This window comes from Lytechinus pictus, chromosome 14 (assembly GCF_037042905.1).
Source record: "Lytechinus pictus isolate F3 Inbred chromosome 14, Lp3.0, whole genome shotgun sequence".
Classification (NCBI taxonomy): domain Eukaryota; kingdom Metazoa; phylum Echinodermata; class Echinoidea; order Temnopleuroida; family Toxopneustidae; genus Lytechinus; species Lytechinus pictus.
The window spans coordinates 15,461,987-15,479,491 of NC_087258.1; the positions used below are offsets into that span (position 1 = coordinate 15,461,987).

At 35.0% G+C, this 17,505-nt stretch overlaps 1 protein-coding gene across 3 annotated transcripts in view; it reads left to right on the top strand.

Moving 5' to 3' along the window:
• LOC129276567 (nonsense-mediated mRNA decay factor SMG8-like) overlaps window positions 1-17,505 on the top strand; it is a 35,780-nt gene that overhangs the window by 11,483 nt on the left and 6,792 nt on the right. For 2 of the 3 annotated variants that reach the window (XR_010295657.1, XM_064109264.1), the window contains exons 4-17: window positions 697-819; window positions 2,669-2,752; window positions 3,256-3,323; window positions 6,151-6,262; window positions 7,349-7,396; window positions 7,843-7,931; window positions 9,440-9,570; window positions 10,732-10,910; window positions 12,206-12,345; window positions 13,818-13,905; window positions 14,201-14,356; window positions 14,691-14,837; window positions 15,931-16,135; window positions 16,692-16,895. Coding sequence is in view for 2 of the 3 variants with exons in the window: in XM_064109264.1 (XP_063965334.1) it covers window positions 697-819; window positions 2,669-2,752; window positions 3,256-3,323; window positions 6,151-6,262; window positions 7,349-7,396; window positions 7,843-7,931; window positions 9,440-9,570; window positions 10,732-10,910; window positions 12,206-12,345; window positions 13,818-13,905; window positions 14,201-14,356; window positions 14,691-14,837; window positions 15,931-16,135; window positions 16,692-16,895 (1,774 nt within the window). In the remaining variant the exon portion in view is untranslated. The remainder of the gene's footprint in view (window positions 1-696; window positions 820-2,668; window positions 2,753-3,255; window positions 3,324-6,150; window positions 6,263-7,348; window positions 7,397-7,842; window positions 7,932-9,439; window positions 9,571-10,731; window positions 10,911-12,205; window positions 12,346-13,817; window positions 13,906-14,200; window positions 14,357-14,690; window positions 14,838-15,930; window positions 16,136-16,691; window positions 16,896-17,505) is intronic. The other variant, XM_064109265.1, reaches the window with a different exon arrangement.

A 17,505-nucleotide genomic window follows, 5' to 3' on the forward strand; every position in this document is an offset into this window, starting at 1 on the left:
GACGCAAACATGATATGCAATGCGTAATCTTATCGATCAATACGCAGTAGTGCGCGTCTTCTTGGCATGATCTGACCAGTGCGGTTGTGCCTTTTATACCGCACGCAACTAGGCATATAAGTGTGACTTTAAGTCATATTTAAAATTTTAAATCTTTGTGAAACACCCCCTGGTCACACTGAACTCTTTGTGGCACATGTAGGAGTGACTTTAAGAACGACTGGGGATCCTTTCTTGAGGTAAATGATATTCACCATTAAATGTTGTTTGGTGGTTATTTAGCATGTAAGAAAGTTTCACCAGTCGTTCTTAAAGTCGCTCTAAACTTTCGAACAGCTTTATGAAACACCCACCAGCATAAAGTTTTCAGATGTAAAGTGGAAATAGCTTTATAAAAATACCTTTGGAGCTATGTCACAAAGAGTTCAGTGTGACTTAAGATCACATAAGAGTGACTTATAGACACAGATTGTCGATGCGCAACTGATTAATACGCAGTATTAAACATGCATAACCTGAGAATAATTTGACCGATGCAATGACACGCAGCTGGGAATTTATGTGTGACTTTGAGTGACTTAAAATATTTGTAAAACACCCTCTGGGAAAGATATTGAATTGTGATCATCAAAATATTTCCATTTTACCAATTCTATCGCGGAGCTTTGTGTTTTTCTTCCTCTTCTTCTTCTACAGTGTTATATTGAACCATACTATGATCAATCCAGGCACACGCTTTACCTACAGCTTGTGTCTATATATGATGGTGCTCAACTGGCTCATATATGTCGACTTCTCCCGCAGCATATATCAACAGCTGTAAGTCAGATGATTAAAGTACCTTTTTGTTCCACTGTGAGTTGTGATCCATGTATAAAGACCCTTGGAAAAAAATGGAAATGCAATGATATTGGTAAAAAGAAAAATAAATTGGAGAATTGTCCAATCAGGTAATAGATTTAATTGTTAATGTCTGAAAGCAAAATGTACTTTGGGACTTTTTGTGGTATGGTTTGCTGAATTATTTTTAAATGAAGGGAAAATGCTTTAATTGTTGTGATTCATGGAAAGATAAAAAAAAATGGATATGGAATATGGAGATATGAAATATTTATGAGTATCATACCCCCACCTGCTCCCGACCCTTCAAGATTGTTGAACTGTACATTCATTGTCTTGATAGCTTTTCAAGGTGATTCGAATAATCTTCTTGTAATATATTTTTGCTTTGAAAATCATTTCAAAATATTCCTGACCACATACCTGTAATTTCCCAATTTATATAATCGTTCCAGGGGTGTGTGCTTCACAATCATTGCATGTACTTTTTGTGTCATATGCATAAATATAAACATAGCACTGTAATGCTAAATTAAAAATCCAACTCAAACTCTTGTGATCTTGTCCTTTTTGACGATGTTCAGCAGTATACAGATCTTTATCCAGATATGTCTTTTCTCTTTGACAAAAGTACTTGTAGCGATAAAGAAGATAAGTATTTGGAGATGCAATAGCTCAGTCGGTAGAGCGGGGTTTCAGATTCTGGTGACCCGGGTTCGATGCCCACTTGGTGAGCTAGTGCCCTTTGGTAAGGCTTTAATCCTCATTACCAGGGCCCTCGGAGAGGGCTTTAAGGACGTTCCACAGTTAAAGTGAAATCCATGTCATTTTCACCAAACTTTGCACATAGATACTTTAGAACCTTAATATTCGAAATATGCAAAAATTAACATAGGTCCATGTGCTTGATTTTTTGCTATAGAGCTTCAAAGTTCACCCAAATTGATGTTCTTAAGAATTGCGCATTCAAAAGAATTTGGCATTTTTAGACCGCCCAAGATTACTACAATGAGTTTAAACCTCCATTACTCAGTCAAAATACATGAAAAAGTCATCAAATTTCGCAAGAGAGTTAATAATTGTATCGTTAGAATGGAGAATCTATTAATAGTGCTATTTGTTTGCAATTTTAAGTTTAACAGCACTGTCAGTTCTTAAAAATGGCGTAAAAGATAACAAAATTCCAATCTAAAAAATGTAAAATTTCAGTAACAAACTACAAACGTACAATACATGCTGCACTTTATTCAAAAACCTTGTCATTTTCACCAAAATTTGCAGAGTTGTAGAGGAAGGTATACCTAAGAGGTACAAACATTAAAAAATAGGTGTTCATGTGCTTGTTTTTAAACTATCAGCATTTTTATTAGAGCAAATGTGCTTTTTAAAACACAAAAAATGGGCCGAATGCTTTAATAGTATCTATGTGAAGAAAAAATCAAAACCACTCTACCATTTATTCAAACTCGGGGTAATATTCGTGATTCTTGGCAGCACTGCAGAGTAAAGTATTTTGAATTTGTAGAGAATATTTTTTTGAATGGTCCATGGAATAATTCAATTTTTTAGCTTCATGAAATAATGCATCGGATCTGCAGTTAAAGTGCAGAAGATGAGAAAAATCAGCTCATACCCGCAGCTAATTAATCACCAGTTCATCCATTGTGACGTCAGCGCGCAGAGTGTAAACTATGCGCAGATCATAATGCGCACAAATATAACTGTGGAACGTCCTTAAGCCGTCGGTCCTCTGGTTGATTGCTTACAACCATTCATGCTTTCTTAGCAATCAGGTAAAAAATCACTTTATGTGATTGTTTTCTTACAGGATAGCCATGCATACTGGAAGAGCCATGAAGGTCAACACGCCAGACTCTTGCTCTACTTATTTAATATATGCCACATTACGATAGTGAGTATTTCATGTATAGCACACATTCTAAGAATATTACTGTCCGATTGTAAAACGGGCATCTCTTGATGCATTGTAGTTTAACCCACTCCATAGGGTCATAGCATATGTTATCAAAATCCAGAGAATGCATAAAATTAAAGTGTGTTGCATGGAGTACAATGTGTCCACAAAGAGCAAATATTTGGAAATAAGTCTGATACAGTAAGTTAACAGCGAAGAGAGAGGGAAAGAGAGAGAGGGGCAGGGAGGCAGTGGGGTGTACATGTAGGTCAGAGAAGGAGTATTGTATATTCACTTTTATTTTAATTCTAGATTAAAAAACGAGACACGTATATCAAACAGAAATCAATTGAATGTGTGCTTCATCCAATTACATTATTATATACATGTACATATTATATTATATATGATCCAGAATTCTCTACATGTAGCTTACTTTTAACAATTGTTCTTTATTAATCTGGCTATTGTTTTCTGCTTATGTTTGTGATTGAATGCAGGTCTGTCACCCTAGAGCTGTATTTGACACCAGCTATGTGAAACTTTTCAGAGCATTGCAAACAACAAGGTGAGATATTGCTAAAATACAGTACTCTACCTTTTGTCATGCTCTATTCAGATGCATTTCGACAAAATTGTCTTGGTGTTCTTTTTAAGCCATTAGATATGGTGAGAAAAATTGCCCTAATTATGCTTACAAATGTGCATTACATAATTAAGGTCTCCCAAATTGTTTAAAGTTGTGCAGTCAAATTGTGATGTCATAATGATGTAAAAATGATTTTATAATAGAGAGTTTTCGCAACAGCTCCGCAGACGCTTTCTGGGACATAGAGAATCTAGTAAATGCCCTTCATGACAATCATTTGTCGAGGGTTGAGTTATGGAACAGCAGTTTCTTCCTGGACTCTGTACAAACAACATATTTGCAATTCTTCATCAGCTCTGAAACGTCGGATGAAAGTGCTGTCCCCATTCACCAATTTTCAGCAAAGACTTCCCAGGTTTTCATTGTTATTTGTAATGCATTTTCAATGCATTTGCATGCTAGGATTGCTTCTGCGTCGCAGTGCGAAAACTTTGTAATATCATTGTAACAGAGCTGCCAACCATTACGTTTTTGCCGTAATCATTACGTTTTTTCATTCAAATTACGGCATTATGGTTTTTCTTTTCTAATTACGTTTTTTGACAATTTTGATAATGTTTTTACATAATTGTATGTATGTGGAGTGCGTGTTGAGCCCGAGATGAGCCTGGTACTTGGGCGTGTGTAGTCGCCCGCCGGCCGGTTTTCCAACGCACTTTAATAATTTGATAGCTTGCACGTACATATACGTTAGTTGAATATGCGAGCGGCATGCATGGTACGAATCGCGATGTATAGCGACTGGTAAATACGTCTGTAAGGATGATGACGTCATCCAAGATGGCAACTTACGATGACAAACGAAAGGATCGAGGATGATTATGTTTTGATCATCATTTGAAAGGAAATAACAGTAACTGCGGTCTAAGGTACGATATTTCTGAATTTTATATGTTATCTTAAATTTGCATGTAATTTCTTTCTTAAATTTGCATGTAATTTTATATGTTATCTTAAATTTGCATGTAATTTCTTTCCTATAAAGTGATGTTTTATGTACAAAAAAACGATCCGAAAATCAGATTTCCGCCGAATGTTAGATCTAACGTTACTGCTAATACGTTGTCTTTACGCACGGGCCAACACTCTTCAGGTGAGTGGAGCCAACGTTTGTTCTTGCAGCGCAGAGCGAGGAGTACTATGAATTGGGTAGGGTAATTCCCCAAATGTAGTAAGAGAAGAGTCCATTTGTAATGGAGGGGATTTGGAGGTTTGAGGGAAATTATTATTCCATTTGCAAAATTTTACAAAAATACTCATCATATATATTAAAAGATTGAATCATCAAAAGATATTTTTCATATACTTTAAAATTAATTGTAGTGATAAAGAAATGAAATTTTGAGGCTATTTTCTTGAATTGATTAATATAAATTCCCTTCGGATAACGGTACTGTCTGGTTAATTTTCATCAACTCGTATCAAACAAATACGATGAATTCAGCTTTGAAAAGACCTGGAAAGCTCTTCATTGTCCCCTGAAGTAATAATTCTGGGTGATATTCAACATTTATTGATAGTTTCACATGATTTATACTAGAGAGATGTCCTACTGCCTTTGGAATTCATTAAAAAAGTTGGCACTTTAGCATTCAGTTTAGCAGGAATGGGAAGATTTCTTCCCCGGTTCTGTCGGCCTAGATGTCTGCTCTATAGTGCTGTCACTGCTGGGGATGATTGAGTGTGCGTGCAGTGTGATTGAGGCTGAGCTGTGCACATCGTGAAGTGATTTACGATGGGACTTTTGTGGAATGATTTCAACTTCTTATCTATAGATCTATTTGAATTTTAGATTAGATTGATTTATGAATAATTTTTCTATATTTGTGGAATGTTACATGTACACTTCCATTTTATGACACTTCGATTTTAAAGGGTACTGTTTGGCAAAAACAATGTTACTTGGGAAGAGAAGTCTGAATTGATGTCAACTTTTTTTTTTTTTTCTCTTAGTCTACAATTTGGTAGTTTTGTCAGGAAACTCAACATAAAACAATGAATTATTTTAGAAGTGGAAAGGAAGCCCCAGAAAAATGGAGCCCTAAAAATGTTCACCAGAACTGATTTTGGTGCCCCTGAAAGAATTTTTTCTCGACAGATCTTCACTTTGATAAGTGCCGGAGTAGGTTGCACTACAAAATGAAAGGCCTACATGTACTTGTCATTTTTAGAAAAATTTGCCTAGGTGCCCATTTGACTAGAATAAAAGTGGCCTTCATGCCCTTTAGAATGGCCTTGATACCCCTTGAAATTTTGGGGCATCCAAGGCCACTTTGCCGGTCGCCCCAAGCTGAAAGTGCCCATTTAAAAATGGCCTTGCCCCTCTCAATTCTTAATTCAAGCCCTGCTACTGACTTAATTAAAGTTGGTAGATTATATCAAACGGCCCAAGACTAAGGGTCCAATTTGTAACACTCCGTTACTTAGCCCAGACTAGGCCTAGAGATTAACTTTTTTTTAATTGTTCACTGCATACATACTTTTTGCATTGGATGTTTGTCGCATGTGGTTTTATGGTTCGTTTTAACACATTCCTTTTTTTTGTTGGAAATTCCTTTTTTTGGCCATAATGATTCCTTTTTTTGCTTGCACAAGGTTGGCAGCTCTTTTGTAAGGCTCTCTGTGAGCTTCATTAAAATTAAGAATAGATATTTTGAATTTCAGATGCTGAATCATTGACCAGAGCCCTGTGTTATTGTTTTTGAGAAATAAATCCTGTCCATTTTTCCCACTTTCCGTTGATTAGGGAGAAGCTGTTGCCGCAAATAAGTAGCAGTCTGAAAGGCATGTCTGTGAGTAGACAATGGCAGACATCAGGACGTATGTGTACACCACGCTTGCTCTTCATATGTCAACAGGTGGGTGTCTATAAAGGGGGGTGTTTCACAAAGACTTAAGTGTGACTGATTTGCCCAATGTGGTGATGCCTTTTGTTCGGCATGCGACTGGACATTTAAGTGTGACTCTAAGGGTGTGTTACAAGAAAATATTTGCAATCAATCGCAAATATTCTGTTGTAATTTTACAATGAATAGGTCAATTTTAGCTGTAGCAGATCAGATTACTATGCTTGCTGCAAGAAGCAGTTCAGCAATCAATCCCAAATTTGTAATTAATTACAAGAGATATAATTGATTTAGGGATTGAAAATACACTTGCAATTGATCGCAAGTTTCTTGAAATGCCCCATAAGTCCTACTTATCTCTTTGTGAAGACACCCCCCTTGTTATAATCTTGAATTGCAGTTTGACAGAGACCAATGGGGTGTTGCAAGAATGCATTTGCAATCAACTCCTAATTTCCCATGCAAATTTACAATTGATATATCAATTATGGCAAATCAATTTGAACCTATTGTTCCAAAAAATAGACCCGAAATTGAGTGCAAATTTGCAATTAAACAAACAAGACTTATGTTTGATTTAGGGATCTGAATTATCCTGCAATTGTTTGCAAGATTATTGCAACTCTCCATTAGAGAACAACTTGCAATGATTGTAAGTCTATAAACGGTCTCGATATCAGTTATATGTCTTGACGTTTATTGGAAATTTGCACTAGAAAATAAAACACATTTGAATCAATTGCAGATTTGTCATTAAAATGTTTGCAATTGAGATGTAATTGATTGCAAATATGTTTCCTAGATCATTCCCTGTGATGAACTGAAATTTACATAACATCAGCTGATCATCATCACTATCGTATGAATTGATTTGAACAAACTTTATTTTTCCCTTCACAGAGCATTGTACCAGACACTCGTATCAAATGGAAAATGAGAAGCACTAATTTTAGTTGAAGTAATGAGTAGTAAAGGAAAACAATCGTCATGCTGATATCTCCAACATAGTTATTTCAGAATGCAAAGAATTAAGTAACAAGTACGCTTTTGTGAATACGTACTATTTGTATAGTAATTGAATTGTGCTTATATTTTCAGAGTGACTTGGAACATGATACTGACTTGAGGCTTGGAGGGCAAAACAAGGTTGGTTCCAATCATGTTTCTTTTATTTGAAAATGTTCATACACTCGGTGTATTTTTGGATTTTGAGATTTTGGATTTTGGATTTTGGATTTTGGATTTTGGATTCATTTGGATTTTGAGATGAAAATTTCATAAAGAAACAGTAGGAGGAGGAGGAGAAGGGGAGGTAAATAAGAAGGAAAGAAGAAGAATAAGAGGAGTAGGAAAAGAAAAGAATGAGGAGATGGAGAAGGACATACGGAGAAGAAGAGAAAAGTAATTCAAGAAAAATAACAAGGGGGGGAGAAAAAGATTAAGATGAATGTTGACCAAAATACCAGGAATTGTAATATTTTATTTTATGACTGAATGGATATTGATCTGGTTCTGTGTGGATTATGCATGTACCATTTGTCACAGAGAAGTGTTTGTATACAGGGTGTATGTGTTTTTATATTATTGTACAGAAAAAATCTCAGCGTAAAGTTCTTCAACATCATCTTGAAGATCAGATCTACAGGATCTTCAGGAAAAGCCACATCCTCACAAATAATATGTAAGTGCTTAAATTATTTCAGAGAAAAATATTTCTTATCTTCCAGCAATAGAACGGTATTTTTCCTATCAGCTTTGTTTTTGAGGATCACCAGCGTTTAGCTGTTTGAAGTTAGGACTTAATGTACTTTTGAAAATGTCATGCCCAGGACATTTGTCGGAAGATTCTCAGTCTCTTACGATAAAAGAGATAATTTGTTCACTTTGAATAACTTAAAGAATGAATTTTAAAGGTGTTCCAGTGATGGTACAGATAGGTCATCACTTCTGTAAGCTGTAAAGGTCACAAATTTACAATGTAGTGGTTCATATGCAAACCCAATATGAATCACAGGATATATCATTTAATAAGTTAACAAATCCTTGTTATTGTTCTTACCTAGGTATACCTGTTCAGTATCCTTTTGAACCAAGCATTTGTGCTTACCTGCTTTTTGATGATCAACTGAAGGGTTCCATACAGATGGTCTTAGTGTAAATCCTAGAGTACTGAAATGATGACATCATAAAATCCTCTTTTTTTTTGCATTTTAGCATTTGTCATAACATAGGGTGGTTTGGCATGATGGAAAACACCCATAACCTAAAATTTGGGGCCAAATATATAACCTCATAAAAGCATAATTAGCCCCGTCATAGTCAGTGTATCATTTGCCTGGTTCATAACATTTAGAATCAGGGCCAATAATGCATTGATTTCCGTGGGGCTGATTAATAATAAATGATATATTGATAATAAATTTTACCCAGGGTAACTACATCAGTTCCCAAAACTGTTCTGCCAGCGGGCCTTGCTTAACATGATAATGAATATTACCCCGGCTTTAGTATGGCTAACCTGATCGGGCGCTCAAGCATTCGAGGAATTTCTTCCTACCTGGTAGATATTCACCTCACCTGGGCTGAGTGCAGCACAATGTGGGTAAATCTCTTGCTGAATGACAAAAACGCCATGGCTTGGAATCGAACCCACGTCCCTCAGATTGAAAGACAAGAGTCATAACCACTAAACCACGACACTCCCCCACTTCATGAATTGTGTATTCATGAGGTCATATCTTGGGCCCCCATGGTTTGATTCCAGCCAAATTTGGGTTGTGTGGGTACTTCATCCTGCTCTTCCAAGATATGGTATAAAAATGCTGAAATGCAAAAAAAAATTTATGACATCGCACTTCGATAGAAATATCGGGGCCTTGTCTTACAAAGAGTTGCAATTGATCCGATCAATCACAACTATGGACGGCCAGCAATGTCAACATCTATTATGCATGTTTGTTCCACATATTTTATAACTATGATGTATATTCATGCATTCATTGTTTTCAAGATAATTCACTGTGCTTATCTTTGTTTACAAAGGACATTGCATATTTCCTGTCGAAAAGATTATGACACTGATGGATTTCCATAGAGTTATGATTGATTGGATCAATTGTATCTCTTTGTAAGACGGGGCTCAGGTTAAAAAAAATCCTTGTAATTTCTTTGTCTTTGCATCTTCCCAAGGTCTCATTGCCTGTTTAGTATCCCGTTGAACCAAGCATTTGTGCACATTTTGCATTCAGATGATCAACTGAAGGACACCATACATGAACTCATCAACTCTTGTTCTCTGACCAGCAGTAGTGACAAATCAGGTATGGACTTGAACCGCTAATCTATAAAAAAATCCTCTTTTATAAATATTGTTGTGAATGACAACATGAAAGTGATAGTTTAAGTGATGAAATTGATCAGCCTTATTTAATGAGTCAATTAATAATTCTTTCATTCGAAAAAAATCTATTACTCATTGTTTGTTATTAGATATTATTCAATATTCATCATTTGATATTTATCATTTATTAGTCATTATCCATTATTCACTGGTCAGTATTTATTATTCATTATTAATTATTTATTATTTATATTATATCATTTATCATTCATTTATTCACAATTCATTATTTAGTAGTCACTCATTGAAGATCATGACACAGGGCTCTAGTTATTTGAATAATACCACAGGACAAGCATGTAGCAATGTAATTTACATCACAGCACCTATAAGAGAAAATATTGTGCTCAAAGGGGAGCGAATTGACTAATGTGTGTTGTCTTTCATCGACTGTGTGTTATACATGGCTATTCTTAAAATATACCTTTTGATATTAACGATAACTATTAACGATACAGAGGATATATTTGCTTATGATTTTTATTTTTGTAGATAAAATGTAATTTTTCGAAGAAAGGTACCTGTTTGCTTCTTGGTAACGTAATTATGGTGATATGAATTTGTATATTAGTCTGGTGATAATGTAAGTTGGTCTATATCACGAGACCACACTGTTGAGAATGTTGCTTCATGGGTAATGAATCTGGCTAGATATTAGTTGAGGATTTGAGGTGGGGCTATCAAGGGTAATGGTTCAGTCCGTTCAGTTAATTTATCTTCTATTTTTGTTATGAAATGTCATTGAACTGTCAATATTGTTTTGAAAATGTACTATTACTTCGATTATATTTGTTTATTTTGATGAACGGAAATAAATAAATCTGAATCTAAAAATGGTTTGTATGCACTTTGAACAAAAAATTCAAGGTATTAACTGCACTTGGAAAGGGAAGAGCCAGGAGAAGAAAGTGGTTGATCAATCAACGATTCAACTGGAGAGACGAAGGGAGAGGGTTGGAGCTATAATTAAAAAAAAAACAGATTTCTCAAACCCCTTCTTTCTCCAAAAGTTTATTGTATCATCATTTTTAAACAGATTACTGAAATCATTTCTTTCTCAATATGTAATTGTATTATATAGGTAACCAGCAATCAGAGAAGGGGGTATTTGTGATGCCTATCACCATGGAAACCATTCCATCTCTGACCGATAAACCAGATGATTCATTGAGGGCTTTTGTTCACCAGCATGTCGATCTCATAATCAACAAAAAAGGGTTTGATGATAGTCAAAGAGGAGCTGCAATCTCACATTTCGAGGTATATTTTAAAAATATTTTATTGAATTATCTTTCAAATTTGAGTATAAGTGATGAAATTTACACAAGAATTTGCCATTGTTATTCCAATGATTGCACTCTTTATTATTAAGTTCTTTGTTTTAAAAGGTAATGCATCTAAACATATATTGTCATTTTATACCAATTTTATTTTTGTATATTTGTAAACCCCGACTAGTGAGAAGAGCTTCATAACAGAAACTAGTTTTTCTTTAAGTCATCCTCAGGCACTAGTGGGTGGTAATTCCTTCCTCTTGTACATATTCTTGTTGTCTTTTGCCTGGAAATAATGTAAATAAATAACCCTGTTCATGTGTGCCAATACTGAGATATTAGGGTAAAATTACAGATGCACATAAGCATTAAAACACTTTTCAATCCCCTTCCCCCTTCATAAATAATTCAATATACTATACAGTTAAAAATATTGTAATGTTGCCAATTTGCCATGATATTTTAGTGATTCGACTGAGATGTTAATTGTAACAATAAAATTGATCACTCATATATAGAGAGAGGCAAAATGTTACAGCATTCGCTTTTTTTTTAACAGAAATACTTTACAAACCATGCTGTGTAGTCAGGCAAACATACAGCAACCAAAACTTACTTCACTTGTATATACGTACTAAATTTTACTTGTTTTTTTTCTTTAAAATAATAACCTTAACTATAAACACAATTAGGACACCTAGATAGATCCTTGTCATTTGATTGGTTGTTTGATATCGATCATTCTAGCTCAATTTACAATGACGTCATCATCCGTGCAATTTTGGATCTATACGATTTTGTCCATTGCTCACGCGCACTGAGACCGCATGCACCACAATTAAAAACACTCGTGTTTGCAGCACGTGTGTTGTATGTACATGCCAATCAATAGACTGAGCTCGCACTGCATGAGCATATATTGCTTTAAAATTCATAAATTTAAAATGAAAAAGGATCTATTTTTAGGTGCCATATAAATCAAATAATGAATGTTTGTTTCATTTGTGCAATGGACAGAATCTTTCACCTCATGAAGTATTCTGTCCATTGCACTCATAAACATTCATTATCTGTATACTGATAAACAAAAGTGAAATAGATAATCATATGAGACTACCTTACCTTTATTATATAATTTTTTTGGTTTGTACAGGCAGAATTGTCTTAAATCTGTTTTTTTTTTTCATTTTGTGGCTGTTTGTAATGGATGAAAATTTACTCTTATCTGCACATGTGTTTACCTTGTCTTTCCTTTTCTTAACCTTTTAATCAAACATGCAGTATCCAAGCATGAAAACATGGATTGAAGTAGCCACTTCATCTTATGAATTATTCATGAATTTGACCAATGACCCCAAGGTGACCTCTGCTTTTACCTACCTCCAGACTGCGTTGGACCAAGATCTTAGATTCTCAGAAATGTAAGTAATCAGAAAAGAAAAAAAACAGATTGTTTTATTTAAATCAGATTTTTTTTTCTTTTGGAAAACAAAGTGCAAATACTAACATTTTGAAAGTCCACTTATAAAAATGGAGCAGGGGTCTATGTATAATAACTGCATAGGCTGCATCTTAGGTTTTGCAAGAATAACCTGATTTTATTAACTTGATTTCAATTGCCCTGAGTAAATATGAAATATTCATATTTTGATGTTGTAAAGTTGCTTAAAAAAAAATAATAATAAATCTGCCATGAACAAAACATTTGTCAATCATTTGTACATGTTTCAATGGAAGTGATTCAAATAAATGATTTGAAGAAAAAATAGGGATTTAAATCATGATTCTAATCAACGTGATTTTAATCCACCAACCCTGGCCGTTAACACAAAACTTTGTGATTGATCGTACACTTGATTTATATGCTTGATTACACATAATGGTCAATGTAATCGAGCATAAAAATCAACCTTATAATCAAACTGTTGACTTTTTCTTGAGGGGCCCCTTACAGACCTGCCAACTAGTACGTTTTAGCCGTATTTAGTACGTTTTTGCAACCAAAACATGGCAGTACGTTTTTTCTTTGAAAAATATGTTTTTTGTAAAAAAAAAAAAAATTTATTGAGAAAAATAATCTCTATATGTCTCTATTTCATAAAACGTACACAAATATGGTTATTAGATCAATGTAATTTCAGGTAACTTGTTTTTTTTTTCAATCATTTTGTTAAAACCAGGGTGACGATATACAACATGTTTTAATGTTTTTTTTTTCATCTGCAAGAGCAGTGCGCATTTTAGCTTGCATGCAGCTGGAGCGCCGCGATGAGCGAGTGCGCCAAGCATTTTATTATGAAATACACTTTTTTGGGGAAAAATACAGTTTTTTTAAATCACAGAATACAGTTTTTCATTCCCAGAGGTTGGCAGGTCTGCCCTTATGTAAAAATCCCGGGGGCAGTTTCATAGAGCTGTTTGTAAGTTACACACAAATTTACACACTACTGGGGCCCGTTTCATAAAACTTGTTACAATAACAGTTTGAAGCTACTGAAACCTTTTAATTTGATTGGCTGATAGTTAACTTGTTATAGAAATTATGAATTTGTTATATCAAGTCTTTATGAAACAGTACCCTGGTGGCCGTTCACTGTGGTAAATGAAATTACTGAAATTTACAGTTTGTGACGTAACAAGATACATGAGGTTTTTTTTTTCCTCGTTTTTTTTCTAAATTGCTTTCCAGCATTACTGAGAGATATTGCACAGTGTGCACATCCCATGTTTGAGTAAACCCCAAACTTCAACACATGTTTTCTCCTTATTCTTGGAAGCTCTTTGTGATTTCTGTGGGTTGTTGGTGATTAAATTTTATACTTTATATATATATCATTTTAAATCTTAATATAAGATTTTTAAGTTAGTTTTATTTCTTGATCTTTGTGTATAGGAGGTGCAAAAAGATTCTACCGATGGCGAGCCGATCCTATCAGGAGAATGCTTCCTCACATTATACCAGTACTGTTCACAGAAACAAGGTAAGCTGATTCAGGATGTTCAGAATAATTGATGGAGATTGAGAAGTAAACATAGCATGCATTGAGCCACTCTTGTGGTCTGCCTACTGGGTGCTCCCAGGCATGGTGTGTGGCAGACTTCATTTGATTTTTTTTTATAGATGTTTATGGACTTCCATTTCATCCGAATAGTTTTTGTATTGTTTATTAAACTCTTGAAAGACTTGTGGTACGCCTCTCTTTATGTTTGAATCAAATTATTTTACACTTGACAAAGATGATTAAATCCTTTAAAAATTGAATCACCCTTTAAAAGCTCTTACAGGCGATGAAGATGTACTCCCAGCATGCCCGTGGTCCGGGCTATGAAACCTTTGCGGCTCAGCTCCAGGAGGAATGCGAACTCTTCTGGCAGAATGGACGACAGCTCTGTGAGGTCATCAGTCTGACCGGTCATCACTGTATACACAAGGTAATGGTGTAGGAAATATGAGAGGTCGACAGGCGATTTCTTCCTTATGACTGCCCAAGTTGCCCCTAAAATTCCCCCAAAATGCATGTTCTGGGGCGACCATTCTTTCTAGAGTTGCTGCAAGATCTGTCAGAAACAGTGGAAGATTATTTAGAAAATCAACATTCTACCCTATGGCAGAAAAAATTCGCTATTACTGCATAATTGTTTGTTGCGTGTAAATTTCGCCTTTTCGCTGCATCTTATTTTCGTCCCCTGGTGGGTGTTTCACAAAGATATTTGGAGTTATGAACGACTTATTTAGTCTGTTATTCATTTATTCTCCACCGAACAGCTTCACTTACTACCGGGTGACCCTGAGTTAGATCCTCCTAGGGAGATTGTCTTGAGCCATCTACCCCATACCAATAACAACCAAACACCATGCGCTTGTAACTGTGGCAAATCGGTAGGCACCAGGGAAGACCCTTTTGATGTGAAGGTAAGTTCTGATATGTTCTATGAGGATACCAATTGGAACCAGTTGTGACCTGGGTCCCGTAACACAAAGGTTAGCGATTAATCGTACGCTTGATATTCACAATTGATTGTACATTGTAGTCAATGCAATCAATCGTAGAAAAATCTTCTACTATCATTGCTAAGTTTTGTGTTACGGGCCCCAGGTGAAACACTTGTCCAACTTCCAACTTCATCATTAAAGGTCAAGTCCACCCCAGAGAAATGTTGATTTGAATAAATAGAGAAAAATTAAACTAGCAGAACGCTGAAAATTTCATCAAAATCGGATGTAGAATAGGAAAGTTAAGGCATTTTAAAGTTTCCCTTATTTTTCACAAAACAGTGATTATGCACAACTCAGTGACATGCAGATGATTCGGTCGATGATGTTCATCACTCACTATTTCTTTTGTTTTTTATTGTTTGAATTATACAATATTTCAGTTTTTACAGATTTGATAATAAGGACCAATTTGACTGAACCATATAGTATTAAATAATGCTAATTCCACATGTTCAGGGAGGAATTAATCATTGTTTCACTTGACGAATAGGGGAAAATTAGAATATTTCATATTGCATAGACTAAAAAAAATGTACAAAAGTAATAGTGAGTGGATGATGTCATCAGTCTCCTCATTTGCATACCGACCAGGATGTGCGTATAACTGTTTTGTGAAATTAAGCGAAACTTTAAAATGTCATAACTTTCTTATTTTACATCCCATTTTGATGAAATTTTCAGTGTTATGCTTGTTGGATTTTCTTTATTTATTCAAATCAACTTTTTGTTGGGGTGGACTTGTCCTCTAAAAAAATTAAATATGAATAGAGATTTGTGAGATCATATAAACCTCAAGAATGAAATGCAAGGCAACTTAGGTACATTGGTTGGACTGAAAATCACATTCAGTTTGCAAAATAGTTATTATTTTGATTTTCTAGTTAAACATATCCAGATAATATTCTGTTTGAGATAAAATCAAGATATGCTGCTTAACATCAGGATCAGAACAACTGCAAATATTTAATTCATTTTTTTTGTTTCCATACTCTCATTTTTTGTCATTCAGGTTGCCAACTACGATTTCTTTGAGGAACTGGAGGAGAAATGCTGCAGTAAGCTTCAACACTATGCTTTTACAGTCTACAGACCTCCCCCCGCAAGACGACCTTCCCAGCTGAACTGTGAGGATGATTCCATTCCAGATGAAGGGGTGTCAGACCAACCGGATGAGATGGTCACTAAATCAATTGAAAAGATCAAATTAAGCAATGGTAAGTGATTTTGTTGCATTCAATGAAGCTTTTATCTGTGCTAAAGTTATGGCTTGATCTGTTTTTAAAGCAGTCGCATGTGTAAAATCTGATATTACATAAAGGCAGGAGTGTTATTTAAAAGTCTGATCAGTATTAATACGTAAGGAAGCTGGAAGTATGAATGTGTATGATTATAAGAATGATCAATATTTTGTCATGCATGAAAAAATTGCGAAATGGACTCCAGTTGCTGTACAATCATGCACTCGCATTCTTTGGTAAGGCATTCATCTACATTTGCCACTCCCTACCCATGTGTAGTAAATGGGTACCCAGTAGGAATGAATTCCTTGAATGCTCTAGCGCCCGATCAGGGTAGCCATGCTAATGCCGGGGTAATAGTATTCCGCACTTAAAAACATTGTATTGAGCACTATATAAATGTTGCATATTATTATTAGTAGTATCATGTCCGCTGTGTGTGAGTTTGTTGCTTCGAGGTGCAGTTTACGTATAAACGGTATTGACATTATACATTTTTATGTTGTGATTTTTCATTTCATTGTTAATGTAGACACAAAAGGAAGCCAATCGGGTGTAATGACCCCAGAGCTCAGTCTTGGTCAATCAGTCCCCAATGAAGGCTCTGCAGATCAGCCAGTGATGGGAACAGTTGATACCCTATCTACACAAGATGAACAACCAGATCTTGAAGAGGAGGAAGAGGACCAGGAGGAGGAGGAGAAAGAGGAGGAGAGTGATGAAGAGAACGATGAAGGTACATTGCATTTCATAATTGACTTTTTTGTGCGTCAGTAACACTTCATTTATATTTGGTCTTTAATCATCGTATGGTGATCGTATTTTGCTATTTCTACAATTTCTTTAGGGGACATGTGAAGGTTGTATTCTTCAATTTACAGTGCTTGTCAAAGTTTTTTCTTCTATATTTACATGAGCTCAACAAAGATGTAAATCATGAGTTATCATTATGAGTTATTAAACAAGGATTTTTTTTCTAAGAAGTTGATTATGTGATACCTTAAAATCTACAAGTAATCAAAATTATATTTGTGATCCAAATCATACTAGATTATTTCAGAATTCTTGCAATTTTTTTGCACTATAATTGATGTACCTGTTTTACCAATTTCTCCCATATGTCCCATCCTGCATTTGCATGCAAGCTCATGGTCACATATCTCTCTTTAATAGACTCTTACTGTTGTGAAGTCAAGTTTTATAAGTTATTCTTTGATGTATAAATTCTTAATAATCATTTTAATAAAGAACAAATTAATGATGCAATGATGCAATTAGTTTTAGTTTGGGATTGTCATTTTTCTTCAAGCAATCTGCAAATTGTGAATATCATATAATAATTTGGT